The sequence below is a fragment of the Archocentrus centrarchus genome, chromosome 19, assembly GCF_007364275.1.
Source record: "Archocentrus centrarchus isolate MPI-CPG fArcCen1 chromosome 19, fArcCen1, whole genome shotgun sequence".
Lineage (NCBI taxonomy): Eukaryota > Metazoa > Chordata > Actinopteri > Cichliformes > Cichlidae > Archocentrus > Archocentrus centrarchus.
The window spans coordinates 18,529,641-18,547,031 of NC_044364.1; the positions used below are offsets into that span (position 1 = coordinate 18,529,641).

At 41.6% G+C, this 17,391-nt stretch overlaps 1 protein-coding gene across 1 annotated transcript in view; it reads right to left on the reverse strand.

The window, feature by feature from the left end:
- The window catches only part of LOC115798019 (corticotropin-releasing factor receptor 1-like), a 91,485-nt gene extending 74,731 nt beyond the window's left edge, over window positions 1-16,754 (reverse strand). The window contains exons 1-4 of the mRNA XM_030754666.1: window positions 16,210-16,754; window positions 6,919-7,006; window positions 4,181-4,240; window positions 3,706-3,831 (exon numbers count right to left, since the gene is read on the reverse strand). Coding sequence (XP_030610526.1) covers window positions 3,706-3,831; window positions 4,181-4,240; window positions 6,919-7,006; window positions 16,210-16,239 — 304 coding nt within the window. The 5' untranslated portion in view covers window positions 16,240-16,754. The remainder of the gene's footprint in view (window positions 1-3,705; window positions 3,832-4,180; window positions 4,241-6,918; window positions 7,007-16,209) is intronic.
- Window positions 16,755-17,391: the final 637 nt, after the last annotated feature.

The window sequence follows — 17,391 nt, forward strand, 5'->3', positions numbered from 1 at the left end:
CTAAATGATACCAGGCCACATGCACATCTTCCCCAAATCTTCTGTGACCTCCAGTAAGACGAAACTAAGCGTTTCCCTTCCAGCTGAGTGGGTGTTTGCTTACAGGCAGTGAACATATCTGAGCTCCCTCATGTTTGAGAGAGCAGCCGGAGACTGACAGCATTTTATACGATACCAAAAGCAGCAGCCCAGCGGCCTGCTGCAGTCAGCTCAAAACTTGAATGAGGATGAGGTGACGCCCGGCAGGAGCATCTAAGGTCACAGTGTGCGCTTATCTCAGAAATCAACAACCCATTGTGCATAACGAAAGGACAGCAAAGAGCTCAGGTGTCTCTGCTGACCTCCCCTGAGAAAATCAACAATCAATACTGATTAATAATGAATTCATGCTAAAAAAAAATACACCTCTAATTATAGCATGCATCCTTCCTTTGTCATCTGCTATGCTCATAATATCCCAGAGGAATGAATGAAACTTAAAATCCACATTATTCTGCATCCTGCGCAGCTTTCAGCTTCATTCACAAACGCTTCCTCCACTGCTGACCTTTGCTGGCAGTCAGCTGATGGCCAGTTTTTGTTTTTTAGGCTTTTAGGCTACACTTCAATGGAGATTATGTTAATCCTGAAGGTGAAATGAACCTCGCAGAGTCAAATTACTGGTGTGCCCCTGCTGAGCCTGCTTTCTCTCTCTCTCACATCTTTTGGATCCTGTGGGAGGTTTAGAGTCTAAATGAAACACACTGGCTTTCATCTCATAAAGTCAGATATTTGTGTTGACTCGTCTGTGTTACCTTCAGAGTGCTGCAGTGTCCCAGTGCACATCACGAGCTGCTGATTCACAGTGGATGAGGATAATTGCTGTGACCCCTGTAGTTGGTGATTTTTGTGCACACGGTATTTGTGGATAAAAATCATAGTAAATATTTACGAGACATGCTCGTATACTTTGTTTAAGCACAACATGATACAAATATAAATCTGTTTAATTATAAAAGGTGTTTAATTATTCATTACTTCACTCAAATGGTGTGCTAAAATTCTTTAATCAGGAAAATTCATGAAGGTATATGACCTCATTCTGCTGAATTCAAGATCCATATTTTATTCATGGACTCTGGTAGAGAAGCTTTGCATGATTTACAGTTCAAAATAATCCTTATTTATCTCATACTGGGTGTTGGCACAGGCCCTCTGTATGAAACTCCATTTTAGCTCCACCCCCTTTAATCCAAGTTTATTCTGATTGGCTGTAAACTGCAAACAAAGCATGATTGTGGTGGGTGAAAACCCCTTACTCTACACTGTCTGAAAGGGAACTCTTTATGAATATTAATATAATTATTTTTGTTTGAAACTATGTTCAGGTCAGTGTCAGGCTCAGTTAGCACGACAGGATGAGGCGTGAATGTGAGAGTTGGAGATCAGGAGTTTGAGTCTTCCTTACATGGTATGTGTTTCATCACAGCTTTCATCTTGGAGCTACTTAACAAAGACTAGACACTGAGAAACGACAGCTGTTCAAAAACAGAAATACCTGCTGGGAAACATCACAAAATTAACTTTATAGTCAATAAATCCCCAAACTGGTAATAAAGAACAAAAACTCTTCAGCAACGTGTTTTCAGGGGTCACAGAGTGAGGAAGCCCGGGGACGTTCTTCCATAGATACAAGCACATTTCTTTAGTGTAACCAGAGGAGTCGCCACCTTCTGGTCAACAGAAAGAATGCAGGTTTGAGGCAGGTCTCCATTTGACTTTTTTAATTTTTTGGAGCCAGGAGTCACCTTACATGGATGGAAAGGTGGAGGGCTAATTCATCAGCTAATCCCAACAAGCTTGTTTAGAAGCACTCAGACACAGACAACAGCTAATGAAGTGCTAAATTATGGACTAATACAACACTAGAACCTCTTGCATGGTCTGTACCACACAGTGAGCCACAGCATTAGCTCCAAAACACACCAACAGCACTCATGCTGTGGAGAGTTTAATTATTTGAAGTATCGGATGAGACCTAGCAGACTCCGAGGTGTCAGGGAGCCTGCCAATCAACACGGCCACCCCTAACTCTAGGATCCAGGTGGGTAACTGTTATAAAAAGTTAGATTAAAACTAATTTACCCTGTAGGGGTTGCTATGGAGGGGACTGAAGCATGAGCCTTTCCTTTGATTTATGCTTTCCCACATCATGCAGAGCCAAAGTTTCCTTACACATTCAAGAAACTGGTAACTAACTGGTAAAGTCTCAAACTTTAAGCTCTAAAATCCACAGCAGCTAATGCTCCTGAGCGCATCACTGTGTGCTGCACACTGCAAAATGCTTTCAAGCTTTCAAAATGTGTGGATGCTAAAGGGTTAATGTCTTTAGTCAAGTTGAGAACATTTTGCATGAGAAATGCATCCACTGCGGTGACAAACTGTCCAATAAAGAACGCGATTATGGCTGAAGTCAGACTGAGGGGCCTCAGTGAGAAGAAGTCCCAATTACAAAACAAAAGTACAAATGCAATGCATGTGCACATTTTTCTTTGTCATTTACAACACTTAGCTGAATATACTTATGGTCTGCGGTTTTTTTGTAGCATAAAATGAGCACTTTTAAACACGCAACACTGAGCTTTAAGAAAATAATAGCAAGTGTTCTCAGTGTGTCTGAGAGATTATGGGATAAAGAATAAATCCTGTAGGGAAAATAGTTCCACGTTCTTAGTCTCTGATTGTTGGTCTGCTTGTCTCAACATGTGTAAGGCTTCTCTGTGTAAATGAGCGCTCTGTGCCCTTAAATTGCTGCAAAAATATCTTTGAAGATACATTAGAAATGCTGCTGAGTGCCACGAGTTTGACTGACAGCTCCCAGAGGGAGACAACATAAACAACCTCCTAACTCATCCGTTAAGGACACACAGCGTTTTATCAGAAGACTTTGACCTTAGAAGAAACTTTTTAAGGATGACTTGAAGAATAGTTAAGCAGAAACCTGAACCACTTTCTTCCTTTTACAAAACCACAACAAAAAATATCAGATTTAGACACACTGTGCATAAAAAAAAGCCATGTTTCTCCTTTTCCCACAGTCATGTGTGACGTTCCCCAGTGTTTCCATCACTTTAACCCCCCTTTCATTTGAATCCTGCCAGGGTCTCTGTGTCAAATAACTTTTATCTGTAGTTTATATGCAAATGGGCTACAAAGTAAAGTGTAGTTTCATTTTTTAGCATTTTATTAATTTTCCAACACAAAACAAACAAGACAATCAATTGCAGAGAGTCCTGGAGAGTTAATAGACTTAAGCATCTCAGACAGGAGTCATTGATCTAGATTTTCTCTCTCGGTTTCATTTTTTGGGAACCATTTAAGTCCTGATACCAAAGCACCATTTTTCACAGCGGGACCTCTCCTCTCCTCTCCTCTCGTCTCCTCTCCTCTCCTCTCCTCTCCTCGTTTGGAGCTCTGGCACTTTGTGGTGTGTTATCTGCACTCGTGTACAGATTTTTTTTTACTCTTTTCTGCATCTCTTCCTAATTTGTATGCTCTTGCTAATTTCTGTATAAACAATTACACAAACAGCATTTACCCATGGGAAAGTTGCATGTGGGGCTAAGCAGGGCGTGGGGATCACATGAAATGATAGTTTGTCTGTCATGTCTGTCATGCTTTGTGGTGTCCAGGTTTGGCATTTCTGCAGGCAGCTCATTGACTCACTGGTGGTGTTGTACCGGACGCCGTAAAACATCTCGGGACAGGGTCGTGCCACCAGCTGCCCGGCGCTGCTCCTGGGCCAGCAGGTGCCGATGCCGTCGATGGAGGTTTCACAGTAGATCCCCGAGCCTGAAGCACGGAGACAGAAGCATCAGACACATTCCCACCACGGCTCAGAACTACATATAGACATGATAAAAAAAACCTGACAATGCTCCAATGATCCTGGCAACAAATAGTGGATCAGAATGAGCTGTTTGTGTACACGGGATTTAATTATTACTCCTGTGCTTTGCTGAGCTGAACGCCGTCTCCTGTGGCATGACGCCACGTCTATTTCCAGCATTGTTTTCCTCTTTGATGTTAGTCCTTTATAATCTGGGCTCCAATCAGACTTCTTTCCCCTTGTGGGGTATCTAACAACATCTCTGCTTTGTAGTAACTGTGTGGGGAATCGCTTTCACACGTCTCAACTCACCGCTCCACTGGCTTGTGGCGTTGCTCAGAGTTTGGTTCCAGGTGGCGGCCAGGGACTGCACTGCAACCCAGAGAGAAACAGCTTCATCAATAACCTCCATCGCTGTTTGCTCAGTTCAGAAGAGGCAATGAAAATCTCATCAGATTCAGCTTAACAGCTACAAAGGGTGAGCGTGAAAGGGCAGCGGTAAACACTGATGACAGACCTTTCCTCCAGCAATAAGGGGATGGTAGCAGCAAATATGAATGTAGACGTGCCCCGAGGGTCAGGCTATTACTCCTGTAATAACTCGAGAGGAATTAGATAAGAAAGATCCGGAAATAAGGATGCTCTGCAGGGAAAGGTGACACTCTGTTTTAATGCTTTCATTACAGTTTTTTTTTTTTTTCATGTATGCAGTGAGAAAATGAATGAAATGAGTCAAATATGAAAAGTGCATAAAAGCTTCCACTGGTCATTTGTTCACATGTCTAAAACAATTTTTATATTTTTAAAAGCAAGGTGACGTTATAAAGCTGCCAACGGGGGAAGCTTAAAGGTTACAGTTCGACATATTTAGAAACATAATGACTCGCTTTCTAGATGAGAGCTGAACGAGGACAGCCTGGTACTAGAAAATGTCCCCATAAATGCTAACGAGTGAACATGTTACATCTTTTTTGTTTAAACATAGCAGGTTAGTGTTGTGCATGAACTTGGGCTTATTTTGCCCAGAAAAAGGCAAACGATGGATCATAAAACACTTCTGTGGGTCATGTAATCTGCAGTGTAATTTGGGGGAATTTGCCCTTTAATCCTTCAAATACGGGCTCTAGATCACAAAAAACAACAACATATTTTATCATTTAATTTAGATTATCAGCATGTAACATCAGTATAATGCTGTCAAAGATAACAAACAAAGCTGCACTTATTTTAATCCATAAAAAAATAAAGTTTTACACACTTTTGATTGAGACTCAAATGACATTTTTAAACCGAGGACGCACCATTTATGAAATTATACAAAAATACATGCTTGAAATAACAACTGGCCAATATTCAATGCCAGAGGCAATATGAGCTCAAGTCTTTTAGCTCTTCATTATAACGAATATAAAACTGATGTGCCAACAGATAAACTCATATGTTGACTATTTGCAATGCTTGGCTCACGTGCACCATAAACAAAAGCTGCCTGCATGTGCATGAGCTGCTGGGAAGCTCCCTGTGCACAGTTTAGTGCTGATGTTAATGCCAGAGGAGGTTTGGAGCTCTGCAGTTACTGAGTCAGGACGATGTCGGCGACCCTGCTCTGTAACTTTACAGCCCGGGCGAGTTCCTGTGATTCTGAAAACAGCTGAATTTACAGATTAAGGAGTTCGGCCCAATACTTCTGTCCAACTGTGTTTACATCAGGGGTGTCAAACATGAGGCCCAGAGGTCAGAATGGATGGCTTTGCAAAGTGTGAATATTTAATAATAAAATGCAGTTTCTGGGTGGAGATGAAATATTATTAAACAGGTGTGAAAAAAATGTCTCAAAATGTTTAAATATTTTTAGATCTCAGCGACGGATTTGATTCATGAAGATATAAAATACTGTTGTTGCTGCTTTACTTAAACTCATGTATTAACTATAAATTTGAATGGGTTTACAGATCTGACCCACTTGATTTCAGATTAGGCTCTGAAATTAGAGCTGAAATTTCAAGAATCCACTGAGAAGATCTCTGCTTCTGTGGAACTACATTAGTATCATTATCCTGCAGTCAATCAAGCCATCATTGCAATGGAAACACATTTGCATAAGCATAATTAGCCCATCCAAACAAGTTTTTATTGCAAGTAAATAAATGTGACAAGCTTTGCACACCGCTGAGCTGAATCTCGAGGACCCGATTAAAAATGTAACACGTCTCCATTGGCCAAGACTGGAGTGACAGCTTGCCAAAATTCATCGTTCATAAATAGCAGAAGCAGACTGTAAAGAAGACAGAAAATAACTGTAGTCATGTTATGTTAACACATCTTTAATGTGCTTGTACAGAGAGCAGCGCTGCCTCAACAAGAAACTCAATTCATAATTTCATAATTTAATCCAAAACGTATTAAATTCAGATTAAACATTTTGGGCTTTTGAACTGTGGACATCTGATAAACGGTGATGAACATTTTTCACAATCTCATTAAAATTTCCTCAACATCTGAACAGATTTACCAAAAACAAAGGTAATGATAATAATAATAATTTAATGGCACCTGTAGATGGTTTCTGGTACTCGATGCAGATGAAGTGAACGAAATCCTCACAGCTGTGACAGCACGATAACACTCTGCTATCATCACTCTGTTCAGAGCTAACTGGGTGATTCTGTGACTGTAACCTGGGGCAAACAACAGGAGCATCATTCCTGTGCATTTGTGTGTGCTTGTGTGAGTCCTGTGGGAGTGCTGGTGAGGTCTGCAAGGAAATTGAATAGTACAAAAAGATGGTTTCCTAACATCTGGGTGTGTGTGTGTGTGTCTGTATGTGTGTGTGTGAGACTGAAGATGAGGGTCTGACATTTAGTGGTTATGGCCATGGAAATGGAAAAGACTGAAAATCAATTCAATCTCAAACGTGTGCTAACGGTGGCGCAAGCTAGAACAGACCGGCTGGAGAGTACTGGGAACTGAGTGGCTTTTAAAAGCTTGTAACAGCTGCTGTAGTCGTGCTGGTGTAATAAAAATCCAGCTGATGTTTGTGCAAAACTTACGCGAGATGTTCCCCGACAGCATGAGCAGAGCTTCACATGTCAAATCTGCTAACGGGGCCGACGGCAGGAGGCTCATGACGGCGCACACCTGCAAACAGAGGAAGGTCACAGAGGTCGGGATCAATCAGTCGATCAGATATCTGAAGGTAACGTCAGCTCCCCGCGCCGCTCTTTCAGTCCACGACCAGAGAGGATCTGTGGGAGCTCTCCTGTTCACGCTGCTATAAAACAGATCAGCAAAAAAAATGGGTTTGAACCACTTTTTCCTGCAGTGCAACAATTTTAAAATGTGCTTTAAAATGATAAGAATCTGTGTCCAGCACAGACTTTTAGGATCTTTTCATCACTGTAGGCAGGAAAGAGACGGCTGGTTTCTCCTAGAAAATACTACAGAGGAAGAATAGCAGAGGAATAAAGACCAAGTATGAACCAGTACTGAGGGAACACACAAATATGAGGCTGCAAAGGCAACAAGAACCAGATGGGGAGTCACTGGAAAACAAATCCCACAACCTATTAGAGCAACTTTATCTGTAAGCCCACTCAGTGCCCAAAGATTATTGTCCTCTTTATTACACTGAGAGAACACATTTTTGGTCTTTCTGTTGTTGTCTTACATTTGTCCTTCCTCCTTTCAAATCCATGCAGTGACAACAAGACGCTGCGAGCATGAGTCCGTGTTTTTGGTATAAATCTTCTTCTCCGATAAAAGGCTGAGTTACAAAAACTCTTGTAAACAAACTTTCCCTTGCATCCAGGACGGATGTCGAGCAGAAACATCACACACATCAAACCATCAGCCAGTAATAATCTGGTGCTGAAAGGCCACTGCTATCATTTAGTATACTACAGTTATAATTTTACCACACTTCCCTTTTCTTTTTGATTCCTCAGAACAAAACGAAACAGAAAACTTGTATTTCTCTCCGTCTCCTCAGCGGGTAGCTGCTGTGAAAGGACAGCCTTTACGTCATGGAAATACTCACATGGCTCTGAAAGCTTTTGTGGATGAAAAGTAAAACGGCAGTGCGGTGAAATGCAAATTGTGCCCGGGTGATAACAAGTGTCTGTCAGCTGCAAAGAGCTCTTCTTCACATCAAGGACAGACACTCAGCACAGCAGCTTCACAGCACCGGCAGAGAGGACGAGAATGCAAAGAATGAAAGAGCCATAGTACCAGCATCCGACCAGCTCCGCTCCAAGAGAAATTAATAAGCTTGCTGCTGATTATGTGGTGGATTACTACAAGTGAACTCCATATGCAATGGAGTAATATCAGTACATTCAAAGGTTGCTTCACGAGCTCTGTCAGTATAACCACCGTGCACAATGAATGGCAAAAGTCCCACAAAAGCACAAATAAGTTCATCTTCTCAGTGGGTAACGCTGCAGTGTTACTGATTACTTTAATAGCAGTAATCTTCTGCAGTGCTGTGAGAGAGTATTTGCCCCTTCCTGATTTAAAAACATTTTTTTGCATATTTGTCACACTTAAATGTTTTAGATTCAATTCAATTACATTTTAGTTATATAGCGCCAAATCACAATGAACAGTTGCCTCAAGGCGCTTTATATTGTAGGTAAAGACCCTACAATAATTACAGAGAAAACCCAACAGTCAAAATGATCCCCCTATGAGCAAGCATTTGGTGGCAGTAGGAAGGAAAAACTCCCTTTTAACAGGAAGAAACCCATCCAGGCCCCTTGAACAGTGGCGAACCTTCCCAGGAGAGGCTGGCTACCAAAATTACTCCAAGAGCGCATCAGCGACTCATCCAGGAGGTCACAGAAGAACCCAGAACAACATCTAAAGAACTGCAGGCCTCACTTGGCTCAGTTAAGGTCAGAGAGTTCATGATTCAGAAATCAGATAGACTGGGCAAAAATGGCATACATGGGAGAGCTCCAAGGAGAAAACCACTGCTGATCAACAAGAACACAAAGGCTCGTCTCACATCTGCCAACAAACATCTGGAGGATCTCCAAGACTTCTGGGAAAATATTCTGTGGACTGACAAGACAGAAGCTGAACTTTCTGGAAGGTTTGAGTCCCGTTACATCTGCATAAACTAACACAGCATTTTATAAAAATAACATCATACCAACAGTCAGACATGATGGCGGTAGTGTGATGGTTTGGGGCTGCTTTGCTGCTTCAGGACGACTTGCTGTAATTGATGTAACCATGAATTCTGCTCTCCACCAGAAAATCCTGAATGAGGATATCCGCCCATCAGTTTGTGTCCTGAAGCTCATTCAGGTTATGCAGCAGGACGATGAAACACAGCCGCAAGTCCACCTCTGAATGACTCAAAAACCAAAGTAAAATAAAGGTTTTGGAGCAGCCGAGTCAAAGTCTGGACTTAAATCAGACTGAGATTCTTTGGCGTGACCTTAAACAGGCCGTTCATGCTGGAAAACCTTCCAATGTGGCTGAATTCAGACTATTCTGCAAAGAAGAGTGGGTCAAAGTTCCTCCACAGTGATGTGAAAAACTCACTGCCAGTTGTCACAAATGCTTAATTGCAGTTGTTGCTGCCAAGGACGGCACAGCCAGTTATTAGGTTTAGGGGCCAGTTACTTTTTCACACAGGGCAAGTATGTTTGGATAGATTTGTTCCCTTAATAAATTAAACCATCATTTAAAAACTACATTTTGTATTTCCTCAATTTATCCTTGTCTAATAATAAAATTTGACAATGACCTGAAACATGTAAGTGTGATAAATATGCAAAATCTAAGTAATCAGAAGGGAGTTAATACTCCAATCAGAGACTGAACTGCACTGGAAAAACAAACTGGACGCCGGGGACCAAACACACTCAGGTATGGTTGCCTTGTGCGAGTACACCCTAAATGTAGCATCACAGGGTCCTTCACAGGCATCTTATTGTGTCGCCACATCACAACAAACAGTCACCTCCTGCTGCTTTATATTGTAAGGTAAAGAAACTACAATAATACAGATAAACCCAACAGTAAAAACAACCCCCTGTGAGCAAGCACTTGGCAACAGTGGGAAGGAAAAACTTCCTTTTAACAGGAAGAAACCTCCAGCAGAACCAGACTCTGGGAGGGAGACAAGCTATTCTAGGAATATATTCCTTTGCAGTGCAGTCTAATGAGATACACAAGTTGTTTTTTTTTTCTTCTGAGGCTCAAATATAATGTTAGTTTATAATCCAGTGATTTACAGTAAAGACAGAATTGAGAGTTTAACCCTTTAACGATTCAAAACTTTTAAGTGGGATCAAACATTTAACGGTATAACTGCAAATTTAGCAAAAGCACACTTTTGTGGCAAAAATAAAGCAAATCAACAACAATAAAAACAGGTTCATTATTATATTCAACATTATTTTAGCAATTCTATGATGACAGCAGCTTTTGGGATTATATTCAAACACATTATGTCCTCGGGAATCGCTTCCCTGATGAAAGAAAATTGTACATGTTTATTTATAAAGCTCCAGCATGACTGCTAGCGCTGCTGTTACTCTAAGTTATTTCCACTTCCTCCACTCCTGCAGTCTTACAGCGATTAAAACCATTTCTAATGCACAGAAAATCCACTCTGATCTGCATTTCTCCTTATTATTACCACTTTGGAGGTTTTATTTGTGATCACAGGTCTACGTAGCACTGCCAAATATTAGCCGTGTGGCTCAGCTAAATCAATGGCAGCGGCTGACAAAAGCTGCAGGTGCAAGACTCGAAACAAAATCATATTTGTGTGGAAGCACCTTTAAGATCCTTTACCTCCTTTGTGATGTCCCTGGAGAGGGTGATGCATGAATTAACAGCTGCAAATGCCTCTGAATTTGGAGCAATCACACCCCAACAATCTCATGTTTACGGATACAAAGAAATGACTTCTCAAAGGGCTTTAATGCTAAATTTAAAGTCTCTGTTTCTGGATCGGTAGCCTGTTTTTCAGCTATGCAGGAGGGAAAAACACTGAATAATGTAGATTTTTATAAAACTACAGAATCCGCCGGGTCTCAAGAGACGACAGTTGATAACAGCATTAGATAACATCTGCTCTATTCCGGGATAGAGAACAGGAGAAGGGGTATTTATGGGTTTGTTAAATGGCAGCACAGTGGAAATCAGTGTTTGAATTAATATTTCATCCAAACACAACTGAAATCCCCTCATCCTGGACCGGTGACTCTGCCGGAAAGCATCCAAATAATTAAGGGTGGTGACACAACAAGAAAAAAAAATAGCTCCACAGTGGTGACATCCAGCTGCTGATTCACTGCTGAATTCACAGCCTCTGTCAGCACCTTTATTTTTTTTACAAGAGGCAGGAAAGACCCAAAGACTGTAAAACATCATTTATTTTGATTTGGTTTGGCCTCTCTAAGTGACCCCAAACTGTTACATCTCGATGCAGCCGTCCTTCAGTATATAGGCTGTTCCCTGTGAGGCCGGCTACAATTACCCACAAAGACAATGCCTCATTTCCTCTTTAAATAAAACATTCCCATTAATAATACAGCTTGTGAAACGTTAAACATTTCACCATTTTTCACTTGGAAAAAGCTGCTTTAAATTCATTAACGCTCCTCGCTTTGTTACTGTATAAAAAGCACAGTCATACCTGCTGGTCACAGCAGCGTGAAATATTTGCTCTGTATGAAGTCGCATCATATAAAATGGCCCAGATTTCACAGGTTTTCTGGGTCGCTTGCTGTGTCTGTTTCACGCTCAGTGAGTCCCGAGCAGGTATTGGGGTGCAGAAACCGACCGGCTCCTCTTATTACAACTTCTTTTTATCACAGTGGAAGAAACACTCAGTCTTTAAGCTTTTTGTTTCTCTGCAGCAGCTGTAACACCACAGCCCTCATGCTTCATTTCATAAACTAAACTTTTACATACATGGAAATACAGGGCAGTAAAAAAGGCTACAATATACATTTACAGCTGTTCAAGCTGTTGTTAATTTCTCTAGAAAATGGCCTTTAATGTACTCGCCTGACTCGTGCATAAATGTCACACTCCTTCCACCCTCGTATGTCACGTCTCACTTTTTCATGTGTGATTTAAAACTCATTGGTGTTAGGGTAAAGGACGGGGCTCGGGTCATTGGTCATAAACGCTCGGTGTGAAATGTCACGTTCCCCCAAAGTTCAGTGAAAGGACACAAACGCAGGACACAGGAGTAAGAATAGCAAACAAAAAAGCAGAAAGCGAGTGACTCAGAGGATTTTTACATACTGTAAATATTTCCAAACAGGAAAAACAAAAACATGTAAGAAACAGTGAGAGTGGGCAGAATGGCAGGGAAAGAGGCAGGACTGTAAATACACAATTATAAAAGGTGGAAAAGTGCGCCCAGGTGGCTCAGTGGTGAAGCAGGCAACCGCGTGTACAGTATATGCCGCCTTGCAGTGCAGGCGGCACAAGTTCGAGTCCCAGCCTGTCATTAGCTTGCCCCCATGTAACTTTCCCCCATTTCCTGTCTCCCTCCACAGCCAATAAAAAAAAGCCTGTGGCCAAAAAAGTTAAAAAAAAAAAAAATAAAAAAAAAAGGTGGGAAAATGACAAAGGCAGGAAGACCTTTACCTAAATTTGCCAAAATAAAACAGGAAGTGAAAAAAAGTCTGTGACACAGGAAACACAAACGGAAAGGTGAGCACGAGGAGATCAATTAAATAAAAACACAGGCCAAACTCATTACTGTGACACAAACAGGGCAAATGCATTGTGATAACATAAAATAACCTCAGACTTTAATGAGAAAGACATGCAAGCTAAAAGTAGATGCTAGTGCTCACACACAGAGGACGATGCAGAAGAAGGTTAAATAACAGTCAGACTGTAAACATCGAGGTCAGCCACTGGTTCGCAGAGCCCTGTTTGGGCCCATCATCATCTTTTTTTTTTAATTGCAGTCAGAAGTAGCCATATTTCCACCACAGGTTTGAGTTTGCAAGCTAATGCTAGCAGGTACAACAAACTAGTAAAACCTAAAACCTCACAGCAAGCTTTATTATTAAAGAGATAAAAGTCAAAAAAGTCTCCAGCGTCATAAATGTGATCAACAGGTCTATTTCAGTGACTATTTTAGCAGACAAAATGTCCTGAGTCACAAAGGCCGCTGGCATCCACCAGTGAAGAGGGAAAAACATGTACCCCCTGAAAGGCGGCAGAAACAGAAATGGAGACTGTTTGCCTTCTAAGTAAAATTGTGTCTCTTAACTCAGACATTCTCTGTTTTTGTTGCACTTTTTAAAAGTTTGACTACAGCAAAGCTTGCACTTCGCGAGTGTTTCCATGCAAACTACAGGCAGCTGCAGAAATCTGCTAACAACCCATGCAATCAACTCCTGAGCAATGTCTGCATGATGTCATGCCTCAAGTGGCCACTGGAGGAACTGCAGGTTTTGTTTATTGGCTTTTTTTAAATTAATTTTTTTATTATTTTTTTTAGTTCCGCTGGTAAAAAATTCAAGTGAGAGAGTTGCATCATTCACATGATAGCATATAACCGAGATGATGAACCCCTCATCATTGTTTTCTAAGTATTTGCACTATTAAATGTTTGGGACAAGCAGAAAGAAGTAAATGTAGCACTACATCTATCCAGGAGGCTATCCCAGCTGCCACCGGACAAGAAGCAGGTACACCCTGCACACACTGAATTGTGAGAAGAATTTAATTCTATCAGAAGTGCAAAAAAAAAAAAAATCCACACTTCTAGTAAGAATCACATGATTGACATCACATGAGGATATTGTGTATAAAAAAGAACCAAAAAAATGGTGGAGTCAGGTGGAGGAAAAGGCTTCCCAAGTGGGTACGTTCAGGATGAATGCCTGAGGACGGACGCAGAGCTGCTGATCCAAGACTTTCTGTGTCCCATGTGCCATTTACTGCCTGTTTCCATGCATATACTGAGCATAATAGTCTCCCTTTTGTAAGAGCTTATAGTCATCTTACTCTTGTTTTGAATTCAAGATAGCATCTATATAAAAACAAGCCTCTGCTATGACATATTCTGAGTACTCAGAATGATTCAACGCTGCTCTTGCCAATTTACTGATCACACATGCAGGAGCCTCAATGCCTCCAGCATTTACGCTAGTTCAATTTTTAATCCTTTTTCCTTTTAACTGAGACAGTTTGGCTGTATCTACAGCTCCTTTTCAGAGGGTGCTTCAGAATGGATCTGCTGCAAGAGAATCATAAACTGGCTTTAGAGAGAGATTTGTTAAACTCAGCATGAACAAAATGCAGAAGCATGAACAAACAGCAGTGGGTTGGAGGTGTGGCTCACTGTTGTTAGTCTGCATGAATGACGGCGCAGCATGTTATGGAAACTGATGAGTTTATTGGGAACAGTCTGCAATGAGGGTATCACCATATACAGTACTGACAGGTACTGCTTCTAATACACATGATGCAGTCTTTTGTGAACTTTTTTGCAGTTCTGGTCGCAGTCTCTTGCCATCTCTCTATACTTGCAATTTTAAATTTTAAGTAATTAATTTGCCAAAAATGAGACAAAACAATAACCAAAGCAGAACTCGAGGTTTGCTGCTGACAGTAAAATTGTTCCTGTCATTCCAGTTTTAAAGATATCACAATAACACAAACCACAATAAAGACTTAACGTGTCTAAGAATGTTTTAGCTGTCACAGCTCATACCTCACCTGCCCTAACTCGAGTCCCTGAACTGCACCTCCCACCATGTTTGGGCTGTTGGTGCTTTTACAGGCGTTTTTTAATGGAACTGGTCCAATAATATGGCCTGTTGTGTGGGACCATGTAAGATGTTTGTGCTGTTGAGTACAGTTCTAGTATTTTATTAGCACTAATTAGCCAGTATCTGTTACAGTTTACAGGTTGCTAACCAAACTACCTAGAATTAGCAGATAAAGCAGAGCTCCGCTCTTTAATTCAAATATAGTAACTTGTGGCTCCAAGAACCCAAAATGGCTTCAGCTAAAATGCTGATTTTAAGGCTTTAAATGCAGTCTAAATCAAACGGTTGATGTCACAGTGCTACATGAGAGTTTTTAATATATACAGTCTTTGGTTCTCCCTGTGCCTGCATGGGTTCCCTCACCCACCCAAAGACAGGAGCACTGGGGTGATTTGTGTCATCTCTGCTAGACTGTGAAGGCATCCTGACCAAGGTGTACTTTCCTTTGCCAAAAGCTTCACAAATACTCAAAGTCATATGGGTATTTAAAAGTATTATAATAGACTTTAAAATAAGTTGCAGATGCCCAGCTGTGTCTTTGCATCAGTAAGTATAATCCAATAATGCATGCATTACTCAGAGTTAGGTGTATCTGCAAAGGCAATGCTATGCAAACACTAAAGTACTTAACCATGTAAAAATTTGTATGCATGACTTCTGCTTTGTTCACACACCTTAAAGCTGCACATAGTATTTCTACTTTTATGACCTCAGCTGCTGTGAGTTTGGGGTCTTAAATCACAACAATGGGGCCGCGAATAGAAAGCAGGGGGATTTAAAAACAGGGCTCACGGGATTCTTGGTTATTCTTAGTGCAGCAGCACTTTGCACAATGGGCAGGAGGCAGATGAAATAATTCACCTCAGGCATCTACAACATCAGCAAGTGAGTGCAACAAATCACATGTCCTTATTCTCTGCCGGCTCTGCATTTTGCTCTGAAGGGGTCACAGCATGAGTGATATCAGATCTCTGCGTTATGGGACCGGAGACGTTTCAACACCACTGCGCTCGCTTCTCTTGTTCGCTATAAAAAAGAGTGCACTTGCTGCATTAAAACACCCAGTTTAATCTCCAAAATGTGCCCCAAATCCGCCTCTTTTTGTTTTTTCCATCAGTGTTCAGTTTCAGTGGGTAGAACTGTGCCGCTTGGGATCGTTTTTCTTGCGTCACCTTAGTCCTGGTTCAAGTTTCAGTGTTTGCAGGTAAAAACGTTTCAGGGAAGCTGCAGTGCTTATTTAAATTAATGGGACGAAAACTGTTATTAATATATATTAAAAACAAAAAACATGTGATTATGGGCCGGGATAAAACCTTTTAATTCAGATAAATTAGGCATTTTTTCTTGCCTTTAATGGATTTTATTTTGAATAGTAAACAGAAAAAGAAAAAAAAAATCAGCATCCAAAACTGACATCTGGACGGGGTGGCAGTGCTAAATCCCTCCACATCAAGATTGTCCTTAACTGCAATCCACGATAACAGCGCGGATCTCCCGGAGCTGTTATTCAGATATCTGAATGAAATGCCCAAAGGTGAGAAGACCAAGTGGAAGCGCAAAAGACGCAGAACTTACCTCAAGCAGATAAAAGCACTTGCGACGCATTTCCACGCTTTAATTTTTCACATCATTTCCAGGTATGGGAGGAAACGTCTTCTTGTTACTTCATTCAAATATTTTATCCCTGTGATTGAGAGGAAAAAAATCCCTCAAGAAAAAAACAAAAACAAAAAAGTCACATCAGCGCAATTTTTTGATGCTGTTGTTGGGGGAAAAGCCCAGCGTGGCCAGACTGGGTTTAAATGTCCCGGTGATGTCAGAGGTTACACGGTATTAAGATCATTTAATGAGGAGCTGGAGTATCTAGTCTGTCACCTCTCTGATGGGGTCGCTTTCCCGTGAAATGAACTCGCTCCCTCTGTTAGGACTGAATCCAGGCTGGAGACGCGCGCACCATCCGACAGACGCTATCGCGCCCTTCAAAGCTGTCCACGAACTAAAACTCATTTTCCACGCATGGTTTACTCGGCAGGTTTCCTCGACTACAACCTAACGTCCGTCCGGCTTCCCATCCAGCTTCTGACTCCTGCGCGGAGCCGCCGCGGTTGTGCACATCCTCTCCACAACGCGCCGCCCACGTTGTGCCACTTTGTCGAGTGTATCCAGCGCGACTGAGGAATAACTCGATTCCTCTCCGTGGAGTTAACCATGGAATGACTGCCCGCTGTTCCAGATCCTAATCTTTCACCCCCGCGCGATCCAGACGTCAGTGCTGTGAGAAAGTTTAAAGCACGCGGGCCCCGGGGTGAGCTGATTTTGAAAGGGGAGGCTGCGCGCGCATCGCTCTTATCAAGCATCCAGGAGAAGAGAACCCTTTTAACATGTGCCCCCGTTTCCAGATGAATTAGTGCCAGAGCGCAGAGTCAACAGATTCTGCTGCAAGCCGAGATCGACAGATGGTCCCAGTGTGTCAATAAAGTTAAGTATCCCCGGGGATCCTTTTAAATAAAACCCAGTGCAAATGAGCGTCAAAATTACTCTGAAAAAAAACTCAGCGGATTCAGATTAACACTGAAACAACGAGTCCGAGAGCCCAGCAATTAAAATAGTTATAAACAAGTTTAAAGAGTGGGGCCCAATGTGTGGGTGGGGATCTTCTGTGGGGTCCCAAAGTCACTCAGAGAGGACAAGAAAAAAAACATTCTTCTATTTATGCTGATTTTTATTGACTTTTATCAATTTACTCTGAATAGACCC